Source organism: Merops nubicus, unplaced genomic scaffold (genome assembly GCF_000691845.1).
Source record: "Merops nubicus isolate BGI_N331 unplaced genomic scaffold, ASM69184v1 scaffold8434, whole genome shotgun sequence".
NCBI classification, from domain to species: Eukaryota; Metazoa; Chordata; class Aves; order Coraciiformes; family Meropidae; genus Merops; species Merops nubicus.
This window is the reverse complement of record NW_008603796.1, coordinates 26,715-43,572: the sequence shown is the minus strand read 5'-3', so window position 1 is coordinate 43,572 and position 16,858 is coordinate 26,715. Positions and strand designations below refer to the sequence as shown.

At 41.9% G+C, this 16,858-nt stretch overlaps 1 protein-coding gene across 1 annotated transcript in view; it reads right to left on the bottom strand.

Moving 5' to 3' along the window:
• Positions 1–9,073: 9,073 nt before the first annotated feature.
• The window catches only part of LOC103771507 (rho guanine nucleotide exchange factor 7), a gene marked incomplete at its 5' end in the record, with an annotated part of 34,290 nt that continues 26,505 nt past the window's right edge, over positions 9,074–16,858 (bottom strand). The window contains 3 exons of the mRNA XM_008938807.1: positions 9,074–9,801; positions 11,573–11,627; positions 11,917–12,016. Of these exons, the coding sequence (XP_008937055.1) occupies positions 9,679–9,801; positions 11,573–11,627; positions 11,917–12,016 (278 nt within the window). The remainder of the gene's footprint in view (positions 9,802–11,572; positions 11,628–11,916; positions 12,017–16,858) is intronic.

Genomic DNA, 16,858 nt, shown 5'->3' with positions numbered 1-16,858 from the left:
AACAGAAAGTAGAAACAGGATTGCAAAATTCTATAGTTATAAGGAAAAAAAAGAACTAAAATTGGGGAGAAAGTTCAAGGGGCTCACACAAGGCACCACAAAATGAACACATTGAACCCACAGTAGGAGACACAGATTCAGAGTTAATATTCATGGAATGCACTCATTAATAAGTCAAAATTTAAGACTAATTTTGTCCCAACAGAAGGTTTTTGGCTGCTGCACCGTTGGAGGTGTCTGTGGTCCAGAGCCACAGGCATAAGCTGCACACCCACCTCCCTTTGGCCACCGAGGTGACAGGGGAAGCCTGTTCCCCACTTCAGCAGGGTCAGAAGGCCCAAAGATACCTTCAGCACAACTCTGTCAACAGCTTCCTTCCCCTGCTCTGTCTCAAACAGCATTTTAAAAACCAAATTGCACTGTGGGAGTGTTGTAGAGCATCACCAACTCTGAGTACTTTCATCCTGAAGTAGACAGGGATGGTGCTGGAGCACATGCCCCAATGCTCAGCGTGAAGAATAAGAAGAGAACATCTCAGAACATTGAGAACGTTTGTCATTTCAGCCAGGACCCCTGCCACAAACACTGCAGCCCTGGAGACCTGCCCAACCCACCTTTAGAATCATAGAATCCTTTAGGTTGGAAGGGACCTCCAAGATCATCAAGTCCAACCATTGAGCCCTTAGGGCTCTAAAGTCCTCTGCTAAAACAGATCAGAATCTGTCAGGGTTGGAAGGGACCACAAGGATCCCCCAGTTCCAACCCCTCTGCCATGAGCAGGGACACCTCCCACTAGATCAGGCTGCCCAGAGCCTCCTCCCGCCTGGCCTTAAAGACCCCCAGGGATGGGGCCTCAACCACCTCCCTGGGCAACCCATCCCAGGGTCTCACCACTCTCCTGGGGAAGAACTTCTTTAATCTGACTGCTTTGAGTAAAATTCCTTCAGCAGCATCAGCCCTTCAAGCCCACTGGGTTCTCTGGTTAGTTTTCCATCCTAGAGGGTTTTCAAAACCCAACTAGACGAAGCCCTCAGCAACCAGGTCCAAACTCAGAGCTGACCCTGGACTTGACTAGACCCTCCCAAGGTCCCTTTCAGCCTCAATGTTTTGTTTTCCTGTACCTAGCCCAAGCCCTGCACTGCTCCAGCTGATCCTCCCATTGATGTTCATCTGGAAAGGATGAGAAGTGGAGTTCAGGCTCGTTCATCTGACCTATGGTCACATCTCTAATTCCAATATAGGCTCTGAAATGTAGCAACTCTGGCTGGTGGGGAAATTTTCTGAAGGTTCATCTGACCTATGGTCACATCTCTAATTCCAATATAGGCTTACAAGCTTCACAATTTAGCAACTCTGGCAAACCTCATGGCTAGTGGGGAAATTTTCTGAAGGTCCAAAAAGATTGAGATATTTAAACTGACCTATGGTCACATCTCTAATTCCAATATAGGCTCTGAAATGTAGCAACTCTGGCTGGTGGGGAAATTTTCTGAAGGTCCAACAAGATTGAGATACTTAACCCTCCTTCAGCAGAAACAGGAACACGTCTGCAAGGAATTTTTACTCTACAATATGGGTTCAGGTCTTCTGGCCCTCAGTACTGCCTCTAGAAGGTTGTTCCAAGTCGTCACATCTCTAATTCCAATATAGGCTCTGAAATGTAGCAACTCTGGCTGGTGGGGAAATTTTCTGAAGGTCCAACAAGATTGAGATACTTAACCCTCCTTCAGCAGAAACAGGAACACGTCTGCAAGGAATTTTTACTCTACAATATGGGTTCAGGTCTTCTGGCCCTCAGTACTGCCTCTAGAAGGTTGTTCCAAGTCCTGTTTCCAACTCAGAATAAAACCTCCCAGTAGTTTCCAGGGCCTGTTATGCTGCAGCTCTCCTCGATGGATGTTAGCTGCAGAAAGGGATGAGAATCCCCTTTTTTGGGAAAATGACAGCTAGGGTGAGAGGTGCCACCACAGATCTGCCAAGTGCTGAGGAACAACAGAAGGATTCTCCACTGAAAATGGACTCTGCTTTGCTTGCACGTGTGGCTTTTGCTTTGCTTATTAAACCATCTTTCTCTCAGCCCTCTTTTCTCACATTTAACCTTCCAGTTCTTCCCTCCATCCCACAGGGAATGAGGATGCTGCAGCTCTCCTCGATGGATGTTAGCTGCAGAAAGGGATGAGAATCCCCTTTTTTGGGAAAATGACAGCTAGGGTGAGAGGTGCCACCACAGATCTGCCAAGTGCTGAGGAACAACAGAAGGATTCTCCACTGAAAATGGACTCTGCTTTGCTTGCACGTGTGGCTTTTGCTTTGCTTATTAAACCATCTTTCTCTCAGCCCTCTTTTCTCACATTTAACCTTCCAGTTCTTCCCTCCATCCCACAGTGGCTGCATGGGGCTGAGCTGCCCCCAGGGACTAACCCACAAGAAGGCAGAGAGAGGAAAACCAAGGAAATGTCAGAGCAGCAGGAAGAGGTCCTGAGAGAAAGGATTACCTGGGAGGAATTTAGGCACAGTTTTTTTCTGCTGAAAACCTCCTTTTCCTGGATGCCTGCTGCGTTCAGGACAGGATGCAAAGAACCCCCAGGATCCCACATTCCTGCAGGTAATTTGAAGGCACCAGTTTGGATTTCTCACCAGTGATGCTGCTCTGCTGCTTCTGGCTGATGTTTTGACTGTTCAAGCACCTGCTTCCCTCCTGTCAAGCGTGGAAAATGCTATCAGCAGAAAGTTCTCCATTCCTTGGGGACTCACTCTGAAGTTCCTAAGATGTTTCTTGGTTGTACTTTTACTCTGTGAGCTGTCCTTAATTTACCCCTCCTTCACAGGCTGCCTCTTCTCCCACCTTTTATTAGGATGGTGCTTGTTCTGGACATAGTGGAATATTTATTGCCAAGCTCCTGTGGATCTAGTTTTCTTATTTTATAAACTTGCCTGCACTGAAAAATGCATTATAGAGGATTATTCCCCAAACCCCACCATCTCCATACGACACACAGTCTCACACAGTGAGCAAAGACAAGTGGGGTGCTCTGGGAGCCTTATTCATCCTCTCTCAAAATCTAATCAACTGCCCCAGATTTCAGAAGCACTCAGCTTTTGCCCAAACTCTTTCCTTAATTCATATTTTTCTGCTGTTAGAGGTGATGTTCCACCCCCGAATCATTCACTGCTTCACCACAGTTTAAAGCAGCAATGTGACTCCTTTAGAACATGGACAATTTTGGGGTAAAATGCAACAATATTGACTATTTACATTTCAGAATCATCTCCCCTCAAATGTGCTTCCTTCCAGCCCTGAGGACAGGTCGTGCCTTCCCCTGTGGCCTCACAGGGTGGAAGCACATAATTTATTTCTTTGGTCAATCCAAAGTAAATATTTTAATCCAAAGCACTTTGCTTTCTACATTGCAGCTTAGGACATAACAACTCAGCCCCTCTCCCAGTGGCAGATCCAAACAACCCCTCAGCCATCCCCCCCAAGCTGTGGCTCCAGCACAGCATCCAGGCTGCCCGTGTGGCTGCTTGGTTGGGACCAAGGGGTTTTGGTGGCCAGGTGAAGAAGAACCAGGTTCAGGAAGATCAGATTTGTATCTGAATGTCTGTAAATCAAAGGGTCCTCCTTAGTCAGTGCTCCTCAAGTTTTTAATGTATTTATTTTTCCTTCAAATATTCATGGTGCTGCTTCACACTCAATAGAGGGAACTCCAGCAATAGCACCCCAAAATTGTTGGGCAGCTAAAAACACTCAATCTGTAAATGATTCTCCTTAAAGCAAGATAAAACCAGATTCTACCTCACTAGAGCTTATCACAGAGTCCTTCCAAATGCTGCAAGACACAGCCAAGGCAAGAGGCAGCCCAGGAACAAGTCCCAGCTCACTGAGGAGCTGAATAGATCCCAATGGACACAGTCACTGCCTGCAAAATGCATGAATGCACCAACTGCATCATTGTTTTAGCAGGAAAAGCTTCCCTGAGGCCAGCTTGGAGGTCTCCCGTGGACGTGGACAATAAGTTTACAGTCACTGGCTTGGAGAAAACATGCTAAACCAAAATGCTTCTTCACAGCCACATCTTCTGTCTCCAGGGTCTCTACAGGCTACTCCCCTCCAAGGGAGGAGGAGACTGGACATCACAAAAAACTTCTTAAGCCACAGGGTTGTCACAAATTGGCCCAGGCTGCCCAGGGCAGTGGTGGAGTCACCATCCCTGGAGGGGTTCAGAAGATGTGGAGATGGGGCAGTGAGGGACATGGGTTAGTGGTGGGACTTGGCAGTGTTAGCTGTTGGACTTGATCTTAAATGGTTCTGTGACATCCTAACCACTCTGTCACAAGTGATAACTGATCACAACGTGGCAAGAGTTTGTCAGATACCAAACCCTGAGTAATGTTGGTGTCTAGGGACCATACTGGACTAAATTTCCTAAAGGATACAAAGGGAGAATAATGTGACTCTGTGGAGAAAAGATCCTCTGACAGAAATCTGTCTTGGGCAAAGGCAGGGACTGGGAAAGCATCTCGGGCTGCTCTCTGTTCAGGATTTGGGAGGGTCCCAGTGCTCTGGACAGCCTGGAGGAGATGCTCTGTCACTCCACAACCACAGCAGAGTGCAGGTGGTCAGGCAGACATCCAGCACATCCATGGACCCAGGTCTGAAGGCTGAGGGGGAAGTCCTGAAGCTGGTGGGCAGGGCAGAATCATGTTCCTGAGCCTGCATTTTCAAATGCTTCAAGCCCAAAGGGCTGAGAGGAAAGGGGCTGGTGAGCACAGCCCAATTCCTGGCTGCTTTGCCTCACACTAACCCTGATCCTGTGTCCCCTCCACACAGCCTGGAGCTGGCAGAGCCCTGGTGATGCTGAGCACACAGACATGATGAGAACTCACAAATTCCACAGGGAAGAGCTAAAACTCCCCTTCAAATCCCCCACAGGGGGTAGTTCCAGTGCTGCAGGGACACTTGCAGCTGTAACCATCTACTTTGGCTCCATGGGACAAAAGGTTAATAATAGACTCTATTTCCTGGAGCTTGAAAAGCAGCTCCAAACTATCCCAAAAGCTAACTCCAGTCGGTTAAACGAGCACAGGGAAGCACAAATATTAACAAGTTCAGGGACAGTGTGAGTGATTTCTGATGAAGCAGAAGCTAACACAGTCCCCTGCTGGAAAAACACTATCAAAGCAGGTGATTTCTGTGCTGCTCAGCCAGGCCTACAGCAAACACAGACCTACCACAGGCTGCCCTTAACAAAACCTAAGCAAAAAACCCCAAATTATTTGGAGAATCTCACCCAGGGAGATGAATCTCACCTAGTGAGATTGCTGCTGCACCTCGTGGGTCCATCTGTGTGCATGCCACGAGTCCCACAGTGCTGATGCTGAAGGGTCCCAGAAATGCAGAGTTTGCACTTCAGGGCAATGCTGAGATGAACTTTGAGGTGAATTTGCTCTGCAAGGCACACTCCATCAGCTGGAAAAGGGATGGACCTTGTGTGCCCTGCACTTGATCTCTTTAATTCATGTGAATCAAACACCACCTTGGAGGTGCAGAGGAGCCTAGAGTTGGAACTAGACTATCCTCCTGAGGCTTTCATTAATTTAAGGTGATTGAGTTTCCCTCACAAACACCACCTTGGAGGTGCAGAGGAGTCTAGAGTTGGAACTAGACTATCTTCCTGAGGCTTTCATTAATTTAAGGTGTTCCTCACCTTCCAACTCTGCTTTTAAATGGCAAGAAATTGTCTTTTATCTCAACCTTTAAGCTTTTCCATCTTCTTTCCTTCCTCCAGCTCCTGATGAGGAAGAGGAGAGTAGCTGCATGGGGGTATGGCAGCCAGCCACTGTCAATAAAAAACACCCCACAATAAGGTCCCCAGAACAATTAAGGTGACAATGAGGATTTCAGATGATGGGAAATACCTGTCTACACAATGAAGAAGCAAGAGGAAAGCTGAAAAACACAAGATTTCTCCTGACAAGCTATAAGATGCTACACTCAGACTCCTCTGCTCAAGTATAACTCCAGCTAAATTAAGCTGGAAGAGATAAATCACTTCACTCACCTGAGCTCACTTATTAACCCCTTCAAATGCCTCGTCCAAAGACTGAAACCATCTTTCCCAGCAAGTGACTCCCTACACTTCCCTCCACCCACCCCATCATCCTGCAAAAAGCATCAGAGAGGATGTTCCTACCATTAAAAGAAATCATCCCACCCCCCCATTTTAGGTAGCACCAAGCAAATAACACCCCTGTGATAGACACTGACCACAGAATTCAGGTTTATCCAGCTAAATCATGCATGTAGACAAGTATTTTACTGTCATTATGCAGCCATTTGATTTCCTGGTGTTGCTTTGTTCCCTTTCATTACCTTCTCTCTTTGATCTCCTCCATCTCTTACTGACCTGACCCAAGAGGGTTGTGTAAAGAAAGTGAAGATTCCTCAGCACAAGACAGTCCAGATCCTCATTCCTGCCCCTCTAAACAACCCTTGTTTTGTTTTCCAGACACCCATTTGCTATTAAAACATCCCATGAAAAAGCCCTTTCAGGATAACCCATCTACGACCAAATAGCAGAGGCAATTTATAGGGAAGTGAAAAATAAATCCATTTTCCTTCTCAACCTCACAGCCCCCCCTATTAGACAAAATGTAACGCTCATAGGCTGAGGGGGAAAATCATGGTTTAATTACAATGATGTAGCATGAACACTTTAGTAGTCGATACCAGGGTATTACTGGGACATCTCAACTAAACTCGAGTTCTCCACGTGGTTTCCACCCAGGAGGTTTGTGCAGAGGCAGTCAGCTGCTCCATCTTTCAGCTGTCCTGAACGTGGTGAGACAGACAGACACACACACACACACACCAGTAAGTACAGAGAAATGTTATGCTACATTTTGGACAGTTCAGAACTTGAAAGTGCTTCACATCTAGAGGATAAGAAATGGCTTCGTCTCCTCATCCCGAAATGATGAGAGCAAAGAAATAACCCTTGAAGAGGTTAAATAAACAGTGCCCCGTTTATCCATGCTTATACAAAGTTTCCAACCATTCAGAAGGTCCCTGGGGAAATTTACAGTCTATATACAGTATAACAAATTGTCAAAGAAAAAGAGTTCAGATGCTCCTTGGTTCCCAAAAGTCTGAGGCTCGCTCTCTGCACTAGAGACAACAGCTCCCTACAAGCTAAGGTGGTGGGGGGGGTTGTGTTTATTTTGCAGGTTTTTTTTGTAAAAATTAGTAACCCCAGTCCACCTTGAATAAAATCAGTCCCTAAGTCCTGGTGGTATTTAACAACTGCTTAATCCCAGCGTTTAAGGCATGTTCATTAGATGTCAGTATAGGTGTGATGTCAGAAATCACATGAATCACAGGTACTAAGAGTCAGCAAATTTACACAGCAATGCCACTCTTTACAATATAAAATAAATTGTTATGAGGGAAGTTGTTCCTGAGTTAAAATCTGCTCAATACTGCTAAGATTCATGTTTTCCTTTCACACTTCTTCCTCTGGAATGTTCTTTCACGTGTGCTCCACTGACAATTAACTGTCTGAAAACAGCCTGGAGGTCAGAAAGTAAAAATGTTAGCAAAATTCTCATCAGATGGGGCATTCCCAAATCTAAATTCAGCCAAGATGCCATGAATTTGCAGGGTTTAGCATCACTTAGCTTTTAGCAGAAGTATTTTCTAAGTGTGAAGATTTAGATATATGTTAGGCCACAAAAGGAAAACATTTGGGTATCATAAATTTAAAGTTCTGTGAATATATGTAATTGTTATTGTGGACATTTTTACTTTCCTTACCCCATTCTCCTTTAAAATTAAAGGAAGAAGTTTTTAAATTGTAGGAACAGATTAAAATACCTACAAATATACTCAAGCTTTTTAAATCAGACAACTAATTGTCTATTCAGAGTCTTCAGCATCCATTGCCACAGAACTGTTTCTCAAGTATGTAATCACTGACATTCTTTCCTATTTAAAAAAAAAAAAGCTGTTCTTGGCTGAGGGAAATGGAGAGCTATAAAAACAGATTTTTCATTGGATTCAAAATGTGCATGATAATTTTTACGACCTTCATCATCCTGTCTCTGACTCATGAAAAAAAAAACCAACTCATGTTCCTATAAACATTTGCTCAGGTCTGACAAGTTCAAGGGCACTAGAAAAATCAGGATGACAAAAGGTGTGACTCAGGTCTGTGCTAGACCTGCACTTCTGACTGTCAGCTGCAGAAAAAAAAACACCTCAGAAAATTGCACTGTCTGGAGTTGAAAGTTTGCTGAAATCACTGAAACACCTACAATGAGCTTTCATGGGATTAGTGTTTTAAGTGCTCCAGCTGAAGCTCACCATTTGCAGTGATGTAGCATCTCCTATTTTAAATACAAGAAAAAGATTGCAATAATTGCCCCTATCAGACTAGGGAATAAATGTCCATTTACAATTTCCCAATCTGTCAGCAGTGCACATTATGAATTACAGTATGATTTAAAAAGAATCTTACTTCCAGATTTGTTTCCATTTAAATCCTACTAAGACAAAACCCAGCATCACGCTGAGAAAATGGGGTGGGGAAGGAATGACTGCTGCCAGCCTGAGGATTCCAAACAAAATCTCACTTAGTGGTATAAAAACCAAGCTCTGAATGAAGCTGGGTCTAGCCCACGTGTCTTCTGCACAAAGGTCAGCTAAACTTTCATCATTGTGACCCTGAAATATAAATAGTGATGATTTATTCACAAAATTCTGGAGGAGATTGGTTTTTGCTTTAACAAACTGTAGGATCTGTTAAATTAGCAACCAGCTGCATGTTTAAGCACAGGAATAGAAAATGTGGTACATAAACACCCTAAAAATCACAGTCATAAAAAGCAGGCAAGTACATCAGTCTTTTGGTGGCCAAAGCACAATGAGTTATTCTGCCAAACAAGTGTATGTGAACATAAAGCCTGGCTGTTAGTTTTGTTAAAAAGTGTTTCTACTGTCAATAAAACAACTTTCTGTATTTTAATACTGCTCTTAAAGAGTTGTAAACTGTTTAAAAATGTTTATTTATGTCACGGACATAAATAAGAGTGAAGGATTTAAATAGTGGTCAATGGGGAAAAAGAGGTTTTTTTTTTTGAATTTGCATGTGTGATGAGTGGGTCATCTGGAACAAAACTGGAATTATCCACAAAAAAACTCTGACATTTCTTAGGTAAGACAGTACTGCCATCATTTCTAACACTTGTGACCATTGTAACAACAAGAGGAGAAAAAAAAACAACATACCAGCCCTGATACATCAACCACATATGCATTCAAAATTACAGATATTTACAAGAAAAATATATATTTAATTAAAAAGCCACTGAAAAACATGGACTTTTAGTCAGGTGCTGCACTTTTCTGCAAAATGAGGTAATTTAGATGCAAACAAATTAAGTTTAGTAGAGTTCAGGATCCACAGTCTCCACACACTTTAAAAGTAGAGATTGATTCAGTAAATGGCTTGACTGTTTCTGGATGTTCAGAGCAAGAGATCACCAGATCCAGTTACATCCTCTTTTGTAGTGCTCTTGATGCAACACTGACTAATGTCAGAAGGCTTCCCAGCTCAGTTTTACAACTGGTCTTTCAATAGAAAGAAAAAGGGGAAAAAAAAAAAAGAAGAAAAAAAGGAGTTATAAGTTGGTTTCATCCCAGGATGGATCATTCATGTTCTTTAGAACTTTTCTAACGAGCTTCTCCAAGTCCTTGCGAGCTCTTTGTTCTTCTTCTAATGATTTCTTCATCTTTTTGTTATCCTGTTGAACAGAGACAGAAATATTACTGGTTTGCTGGGGGGGTTTTTTTGGTCTGTTTTTGTTTTGTTTTGCTTTTAAAGATCTTTCCTGGCTGCATCCACATTATCACAAATTCTGAAGGCTCTTCTCAGTGAGGCTCCTATCAGCTCTTCAAAAGCAAAGCCTTCTATTAAAATGTCACAAATTATTCACACAATGCAACAAAAGCTGTTTTCTGTATATATTTAGGGGTGTTTACAACACAAGTGCTAGTAACAGATGACCAATAATCTTGAATTCTTCTGCTCAAACTCCATCAAGGACGAGCAGAATCTATTTGTTGTTAATGGAGAGGGGAAATGGAGCAATAAATAGAATAAATACCCCCCCTGAAGAGCCTCCTGTGATTACAACCAGTTTCCCAACCTCAGAGAAGCTTCTGAAAACTTAATGCAAATTAACCTGCTTCATTAGGAAAGTAAATGGTTGAATGGAGTAGATTAAAAAGCATTATGCTCTCTGGTAAAGTGGTTTGTGGCTAAATTTTAAACCAGAGCAGTCAGGCCACAGGAATATCAGTGAGTTGTTATTGCTGCTTGTGATGTGAATTTGATTTTTTAAGGCTGTCAAATTTGCATGGAACCTGGAACACCCATTTTATATGTTGAAAACAGCAGAATTTCAGTATTGAAGACACCAAGTGGGAAACACTGGGCAGGCTCACAGATGGGCAAAGAATTTGGATTCACATTTATAGACCAAAACCTAGAGTAAATTCAATACAAATCCATTTTACATTAACACAGGAGATTTTATCCAGCTTCCTGAGTCATAAATAACTGTTCAGGTCAGGCAGCAAATGAACAGAGGGGAGGGTAAGGATAATTCAGTGCTTCTTTGTCTCTGCATTAAGCACTGACTACATCCAGCAACATTAACATGGTTTGAAGAGGCTGTGACCTGACAAGAAAAAGGTGGTTTTAAATCCCTCATTTTGGATACTTTGAACAAGCTTAAAAATCAGCTGCAGCTTCCATACTAGCAACTCAGGTGAGTTCTTCCACAACTGCCCCATGGGACCAAGCAGCACCCCAAGCTGAGCTGAAGCCCTCAAAAAAAACCTTCCAAAGGACTCTTGTCTCTGGAGATGAGAAGTTTCAAGAACTGATCTGTAAGAGCTGTCTGGGTTACTGAAAGATCATTAATAAAGGCATAAAGAACAAGCTTAAAAATCAGCTGCAGCTTCCATAATAGCAACTCAGGTGAGTTCTTCCACAACTGCCCCATGGGACCAAGCAGCACCCCAAGCTAAGCTGAAGCCCTCAAAAAAAACCTTCCAAAGGACTCTTGTCTCTGGAGATGAGAAGTTTCAAGAGCTGTCTGGGTTAAAGATCATTAATAGAGGCATAAATAGATATAGAAATTTATCCTACTAAAATTATACATTCCAGAGCAAATACTATTTCCCAGTCTCTATAAGCTCATTTTGCTGGTGATACAGCACAGCTGAATTTGCTGTCACAAGTTCTAACACCCAAAAATAAATGAAACAGAGCTTAGTAAGTCACCTCAGAGAGGAGCCTTAACATTTTCTCCAAGATGCTCCCAGGAGCAATGACAACCATGAAAAGAGGATGGGTTTTGTCACAATTGGTAGGTTTTACTTTCAAAAGTATAGTCCAAAATTCAAGTTCATTCCTGCCAAAGTGAATCCACTTACAAGCTATATTTTTATAATAATCCTTCCATCTTTCCATTCTCCATGTTGCTATAAATGTATAAAGCTACCAACCTGTCTTAACTCCTGGACTTCATCCTTTAATGCATATACTGTGTCAACGAGGCTTCTAAAATGAAAAAAAAGATGTGTTACAACAGTTTTCAGAAATACACATCTAAATCTTCTATCAGACAACACAGTTCAATGCATTTAAAACCAACCCAACCCACCCAAGAGCTCACAGCTAATTTCAAACTTAAATTAGAAGATATTGTCTCTTATCCTGATTTATAATAAGGCAAGGATGTGTGAGCAGCTTCTGGAACAGGATACACCTATTCCCTACTATAAATACCCCACACACACACTGCTGGGATGGGAGATGGGAGGTGGAAGAGTTGATTAAATGTTCTTACTTCTCTTCTATAACAGTCTGACCATTACTTTTAGTTTCTTCTACAATAATTTTTTCTTCTTCTGGGAGCAGGACTTGGGGAGCTGATTCTTTCCGGGAACCTGTTGTAAAAATAAATTGCCAAATGAGCCACTCACAAATGGTGCATTTTTCAGACCATTATTTCATTCACTGGGGGATGCCCCTGTGTTACCAAGGTGTATCACTTTCCATTCCCCCCTGCCCTCCACACACACATTACTGACATTTTTTACAGGTGAAACAACAGTTTTACAACTCCAACAAAAAAAAGTCTGATATTCCTGTCCTGCTGGTGGCATAACTCCTGTGTCATTGACAGGGATGCTGAGGGAACAGTGCACTGCTCAACTACCACTAAAAGCTACACAAATTCCCCATTTCTGACTCAAAAATAGAGGTGTTGAAGCAATTTAAGCCTCAAGGACAGATTCTGATAACAAATCCAAGAAATACTTCCAATATAAACTCATTATTCTAACAGTAAGGAGCAGATCAGTGGCATCAAATGATAGAACAATAGAATGAAAAAGTTAAAAGCCCTTTCCCTTAAAACACCATGAATGACACAATTGTGTGTGTCTGTGCACACATATTCATCCATTTACAGTCTTTTAGTCCTATAAAGATAAAATTAAATATATACTTTATATCTAACAAATGTTTTTAAAAGCCCTTAAATGGTTTGACAATAAAACCTCAAAACATTTCAACATCTCCCAAACACCTCCCACAACCATTACAATTTATAACATTGAGATAATACATCTAGATTCTTCAGAAGTAGCTCTGAATAGATAAATCTACAGCTCAGAGATGTGCATCCACTCATACATAAAGTATGTATTCTAGGAACAGCATTTCATTGGCCTGCAACAAATGACAAGCTTATTTTTTTAAAGAAGGTCTGTAAATAAATTGCTCTCTGAGCATTTGTTCAGAATTCAAACACAGCAGAGAGGGCCTTGAAGTTCTTCCATATTTTAACCAAAATTCAGTTTTAACATTGAGCTTTGTAATTTAGCAGCACGTGTTAAGCTATTTAAACTGTTACAGCAAACAGCAACAAATGTCCTTTTACAGAGGAAACACTTTCCTTAAGCTGCCAGGAAAGATCTAATCAATCACTGTGTGATGGTCCAAATCTTAGGGAATAAATATAACTGCAAATTTGAGAACAGAATCTCGTCCTTGAAAGCTGCAAGTTCTTCATCTGATGGAGGGAAGAAATCTTTTAAGGGTTAACACCCTTCCACTGCCACTTCTCCTCCAGGGAATGAACAGCCTATAAAACAGGCACATCCAAACCCTGTGTGGAGCTCAAGGGCACCTCCCTGGCTGTGCTGTCAGCCTCCAACTGTAAAAAGTTGCCTTAAATTTATTTATTTACTGGGTTAGTGCTCTATTAGCCCAGGAGGTAACACAGAACACAGAGCTAAATGTTATTTTAGGAGTTAGTTGGCAGTAGCTGCTACCAGACCACTACATTTTGGGTTTCCCCACCCAAATGTGGAGCACCTCAGCCCAGCACATGCCAAGGGAGATGGTGACCAAAGGGAGAGAAGTGCCACGTGTTTCTCCCTTCAACCAAAGGGAGCAGCACGTTGCATTTTAGCTGCACCCAGTTGTCTTTGCCTGGTCAGGGTAACGTGGGTCCTTGCAAAGCACAAACAGCATGGGGCAGACAGCTTTAAACAAAAAAAACCACCCTGGCTGTGCAGCTCTCCACACAGAGGCATGGAAAACACATCTGCACCAGCATTCCCTGCTGCATGCCCAGCACAGTGAGTGCTGCTGGGACACAATGCAGTGTCACCCAACCCAAAACCTCCACCAGTGCTGCACAGAGGAGACCACAAAGCACACGTGGGCACAACTTGCTGTGCCCACTGCCCTTCCTGTGCCCCAAACCCTGAGCTGCTGGGGAACTCAGGGCATCAGCAGCTTCACTCTTCCCTTCAGCACTCAGGTACTGTTGGTCAAGCAGCTTATTTGTGTCCCAGAACCCTTCCTGCTCTTCCTGTTTGTACTTCTGTGGAAAAACCAAACCACCCTAAACCACTTTCTCCTTCATCTTGGTTTGCTTTGAGTTTTGCTGTGGGCAAACCACCCTAAACCACTTTCTCCTTCCTCTTGGTTGGCTTTGGATTTTGTTTGTTATGGATTTGTTTTTTTCCCCTAAACCCCACCAGCAGTTTCTAAGTACCAAAGGTCCAAGCACTCAGCACACCTACCCTGCAGCAAAGGACCCCCCCACCACATGAGCATGGGCACAGCACCAGCAGGCTCCACGTGCCAAATTCTAGAGGGAAAACTCAGGTACTTCACTGTCCTGTTTTTCTGCACCATTTTGATATTTTTAAAAGATTTTTTTCTGGCAAATATATGTCTAGAAGAAAACTCAAGCAGAGTCACCTCACTACTGGCACTCAAAAGTATTCCTTCAATGGCACCTTGTGCCTCCAGCAAGCTCTTGTCGGAAAACTCAGGTACTTCACTGTCCTGTTTTTCTGCACCATTTTGATATTTTTAAAAGATTTTTTTTCTTGCAAATATATGTCTAGAAGAAAACTCAGAATCAACTCACTACTTGCACTCAAAAGTATTCCTTAAATGGCACCTTGTGCCTCCAGCAGGCTCTTGTCTCTCCTCTATGCTACCATTTCTCTCCACAAAAGTTTATAAGCTACAGATCTGGACACAAAGACAGGGCTTTGTTATAGCACAGTGGGTATTTCACAGAGTTTTACTAAAAGGAGGGTCTAGGAAGCTCCTGTAATTCAGATAATCCAAAGCACCTCTTTGAGACATATTTGACATTTTCATGAAGTTGGGCAGAAGAATCAAAAGTTACTTCAGTTTGCCCTATCTGCCATTCCTCAACCATAAGCATCCAAGTTTCATGATGAATTTTGTTATGGGAGACTATTCAGTCTCGTTCCAAGTCAAACAGGCCAAAAGATACTGTTTATATTGACCTCCAACAGCTTTGGGTCTGAATCACCTTGAGACAAAACAACCAAAGGAACTAGTTTAAAACCAAAAAAACCCCAAAAAAACCCAACAAAACAACCAACACAAAACCAAAAAATCCCAAAATCACCAAAATAAAAACAACCAAAGGAACTAGTTAAGGAAAAAAAAAAATAAATCTACAAAGAGTTTCCCTTCTTCCAGCTACTATGAGGGTCCTAATTTAAGCTCTGGAAGTCAGACACGAGGGTGGTGGTTAATTTTAAGAAAGGCATGGCCTAATTTGAGGCCATCAGCAATTATTCTGTTGCACAGCTTTTAAACATTGCTGTTTTCTTCACTTTTTCATAGCTCTGTTGTGATTAGGAGAGGAACAAGGCACAATCAAGGTCATAAATTAGAAACAGTACTTGTAAAAACACAATGCTGGTTTTCACCAACTTTACTAAGCTCTCTTCATAAGGTTAAGAAGCTCTTTGAATTATTTGCTTGAGCTTCTAAGACAGAAGTCTGACTTGCCAGTGAAGAACAAGGATGTGCTTGAACAGCTATTTAGATCTACCATTAGCCACTGGTATGTATATTTTCTGAGAAGTAAATGTTAGACAAGTAAGAATTACTTGTAAATTAAAACACTCAGTGATTCATTGCCTTAGTTATATTAAAGCTGTTAAATTTGATGACTAGACCTGTAAAATTAACCTTCTCTTTCTCACTGAATCTTTCCTGAGGTTCTAATATGAACAATCCTAAAAATGATGCTCCTGGATTCTGTACAAAATCCACATTTGATTTGCAAATTCTTAGAAATAACAAAAAAGGTTTTGGCATGAAGTAGTTTGGGGTTTTTTAACTAATAGTGATAATAGGAAAAAAATCCCCACAATTCAGATGACAGATCTATGCAGTTTACAGCAAAATGTTTTGACAAGTAGAATGGAAATAATTAAAGTGGACTGAAAGACACACAACTCCATATGTGTTAGTCACAGCAGAACAGGATGGAGAGTCTGAAAGACAGATACACCATCTGAAGAGGTGGGAGATTTCCAAGACAACATTTGGAAAGAGCCATCCCACCAAACTTCCTGTATTTCACTAACCAATACAAAAAACTTTCAACCAGAGAGGGCTGTGGGGCTAAAATCTGATTTACCACAATCATAGCCAAAAAAAAAAGCTATGACCTTTTAACAGGAGTAGGCAATTATTTTGTTCATTCTGAGGGAAATATTTTAGCATGTAGATTATCATTTCATTTCAATTCACTCAAATATGAGCATCTTTTAAGTAGAAGCACTAAAGATAATTGTTTTAAAGAGAGATATGTTGTAATATTAAATCTTGCAATATGTGAGGTTATAGAAACCAGTAGTGTATTTGTAGAATTTCTTTCTTGTAACAAAATCTGCAGAAATAAGTTTTAGATTGTTCAGCCCTTGCTTTTACCAAGAAGACACCAATCCAAAAAAGGAAAACAAAATATAAAATCAATTAAGGGGAGAGGGAGGCAACAGAAGAACATTCTCTAGATGGCAACATCTCTCAGTAGTAACTAAAGGAAGAAGAGGATACGTACTTTACATTACACTGAATTTCCTGCAGTTGTCAGTGACATTAAACAAAGATTACACACACGTGTCAAAAAACCTCTTTCACTTCAGCATTTGATTCCTCCGGGAAGAAGGGAGGGAGAAAAAGGAGGCAAGGGGAGAAGAGGAAGTTAAGTTATGCTGTCCTTTCCCCCTGTGTAATAATTAAATATTAAAGTCACGGTCTAGCAAATGCAAAATTTATTTCAACTGTACATAACAGATGTCCTTTGTATAGAAAACAAAACACTTGGTAGATGCAGCCACAAACAATATGCATACTGTACAGTACAATGCAACATTCAGATATACATCCATTTTGCATTTCCCAAAGGCAGTCACCTACTGGAGATGGCTTCT